Raw genomic sequence first — 3,224 nt, forward strand, 5'->3', positions numbered from 1 at the left:
GTCACCACCGCTAAGCTAAAGGAGGCTAATGTTGGGCTATAAAGGAACTACAGCACGGTCACATGACTTCACGTCACCACCGCTAAGCTAAAGGAGGCTAATGTTGGGCTATAAAGGAACTACAGCACGGTCATGGTATTTACTGATGTATTTTATGTTGTAGAATAAAAATCTCTTCAGCTTGTGTTAACCACAGACCTTATTTCACGCTAACAACCAAAAACACATTCAGAAAAACCATTGTTTTCCAGAACCGGGGACAGGAAGTGCTCAAATTCTCCCTTCTTTCAGGGTTTAGGACTCATTCCTGCACCTCTCTTTGCTTGTTTGTGTTTGATAGCTCGTATTGTGTTAACGTGTGTCTCTGTTTCCTCAGGCGCTAAGATCGGACACCGCTCCCTCCTGAGGTATTACAAACAGCGTTTCGGCGCTCAGAAAGCTCTGGTTCTGAGCCACAACAAGAACGCCGTGGGCCGAGTCATGAAGCAGTACCGAGCTCTGGGCTGGGGAGGAGACGGAGGTGAGACTCATCCACTAAACACTATATTTATATATTTATTATAATTTGATATGACAGTTAGAGAAAGAAACCGAGAGGAATCAACCAGAATAGTTCATTTAACCCGAGGGGGAATTGGGTTTTAGTATAGTCGCTCTATTTAAGAAAGAAAGGGTCAAAATAATTGTATTTGTTATAAACAAGTCTAAGATTGCAATGTTCAATAATACACAATGCTATTTATATAAAAACAAAAGATTTTACAAGGAATGTCCAATTAAAGATTCAATATAAAAGAATACAAATATTTATAGTTGGAAATATCTCTTCTTGGCTTTAATAGTAAAAGGAATAAAATGTGACGTTTCCCCTTTTTCAATGGGAACTATAATCATTGTGTGTCAAACGTGTGATTCAAATCAAGGTAAAGGTGCGTTTCATTTGATCACCTGGAGCAGGGACGTGTTCCCTCTCAGCTTCTCCTTATTTTCTGCTTTCAAATGAATGTATATCAAGTTTTAAGCCACAATTTTACCATTAACTTTTTTTAATCTTATTGTTTTTTAATTGATATTTTAACTTTATGATGGATTTTAGTGTTTGGGGGGGTGTGAGGAAATATCCCTCTGGAGCAGTGTTTCTCAAACTCGTTCATACCAAGGACCATTTAACCAATAAAAAAACACTCGCGGACCGCCCAACTCTCCAAAGACAATAGGCCTGCTTTCCACTCCAACAGTTTATAACAAACTACAGCCTGACAGCTTAACCTTCTCTATATCCTTCTCTTCTCTAAGCCTTTCGTTCAAATGCGATTTAAAATGCTCTCAGGTTTTAAACCTCTTATGAAATGTAGACTACATTTATTACGGAGTTTATGTCCGAGCCGACCGACTCACAGATCGTTGGCTACTGAGAGAAATACAAAATTCACCGCATGTAGTACGGTGCCTACAAAACAAATAAAAAACGTTTCTGCAGCCCCAACAACCGCCTCTGATCATCAACTGACTTCATGCAATGCTTCATCAGATGCATATTTAGATAATAATCTCTATCTCACTCCTAACATCTAAATCTACTTCCAGCACGGATAAATGTTCATCAAATACATCCATTGTTTGTTGTGTACACTTCTTGAAATCTAAAAGATTGCAAATCGCCATGGAAACAAGTGGCAACATGTGTGACGGAGGTGTTGCGCTGGGCTATATCGTGCAATCGAAAGTGAAAGTCAAGCTCGCTTCATTGCGGAGATATTCCTGCGAGAGTGCGGAAAACCTAAATTAATGTATTTATTTCAAAATGTGAAATGTTACCAAAATACTCACGGACCACTAGGGGGCGCTCACGCTTTGAGAAACACTGCTCTGGGGAGAACTCAAGGATTTTAGCCTTTGCAGACCATTGACATGCACTAAAACCTATACTACTCACCCAAAAGAAGCACGATAGGGTTTCTTAAAATCGAGGAAACTGTTGGAGTAAGTATCGCGTTCACTTCTCATTATACCCCGTGATAACCGATGAATCTGCTCCCCTTTCTCTCCCAGGCTTTGCCGCCATGAACCACAAGCAGAAGGACATGCAGTACGTTCAGAAGATGAAGAACAAGTGGATGCAGAAGATGGGAATGCGCAACAACACCATCTTGCAGGCGCACTTCAGATTACAAATCATGTTCTAGACCCCGGCAGACTTCACACTCTTAGGATGTCAGCTTTTATCCAGAACACAAGACTTTCAGTGCAGCTGCAGAAACGCTGGCCTGTGGCACGACATCATTAACACGTGGAGACAAGTGAAGCTGTGTTGTGTTTGAAGGAGACGCAGTCATGTTGATGTGGAGGAATCTTTACTTTAACTCGAGAGCAGTTCAATTACATTTTCAGTTAAATCTGTGTTGAATACTTTCCGTAAATCTGCTTTGAGAATCAACCCGAGTGCAAAATCAACAACTTTGTGGAGATAAAAAGCATGACTCACGATCATTAAACTATGTGTTGACTAAAAGCTGCAGTAAATCGATATTAAGACAATATTTTAGACTCTGTTCACTTACAAAACCTACTCTGCATGTAATACATTAAACTGATAAATGTGAAAATAAATAGTTTTCCCTTTTTATCTGATCTTAACTAACATGTTCAATTTACAGTTATGTTTTAGGCTTGCAGAAATAACCACTTCTAATTGTCTTCTATGGAAGAGGATGAGGGCCACATGTGGGTTTTTCGGTTTTTCTTTAGATCTGACCAAAAGTGAATTATTATTTTTTTGAAAGTCAGGATTCTGTGAACCAAAGTTGGAATTCTGAGCAGGGTTCCCGCGGGGTCTTAAAAAGTCTTACATTTGATAATCAGAATTGAAGGCTTAAAAAGTTTAAATAGTAAAAAAAAATAAGAAAGTGTTAAATATGATTTAGAAGGTCTTAAAAATGAATTTGAAAGATACTTCTGTTACGATCATAGATATATATAAACACTCGATGACTCACCCGCGCTGCTGGCCAATGGACACCGATGTTGCCATATGGCCGCCATCTTGCTACAGGTAGCGCTCTCATTCATAACATTATGGTTTACTATTGAAATAACCATAGCTTGCTCAATTTTCAAACGTTTTTTTTTTTATAAACATCAAAGATGTAGTTATGATACTGCATACTTATAATCATGGACTTTCTATGAAAAAACATGACTTCACGTCACCACCGCTAAGCTAA

At 38.9% G+C, this 3,224-nt stretch overlaps 1 protein-coding gene across 1 annotated transcript in view; it reads left to right on the forward strand.

Moving 5' to 3' along the window:
- Positions 1-2,626, forward strand: part of znf622 (zinc finger protein 622) — a gene marked incomplete at its 5' end in the record, with an annotated part of 6,196 nt that extends 3,570 nt beyond the window's left edge. The window contains 2 exons of the mRNA XM_010783303.1: positions 377-520; positions 2,053-2,626. Coding sequence (XP_010781605.1) covers positions 377-520; positions 2,053-2,186 — 278 coding nt within the window. The remainder of the gene's footprint in view (positions 1-376; positions 521-2,052) is intronic.
- Between the last annotated feature and the right edge of the window lie 598 nt (positions 2,627-3,224).

Source organism: Notothenia coriiceps, unplaced genomic scaffold (assembly GCF_000735185.1).
Source record: "Notothenia coriiceps isolate Sejong01 unplaced genomic scaffold, NC01 NC01_scaffold00025018, whole genome shotgun sequence".
Lineage (NCBI taxonomy): Eukaryota > Metazoa > Chordata > Actinopteri > Perciformes > Nototheniidae > Notothenia > Notothenia coriiceps.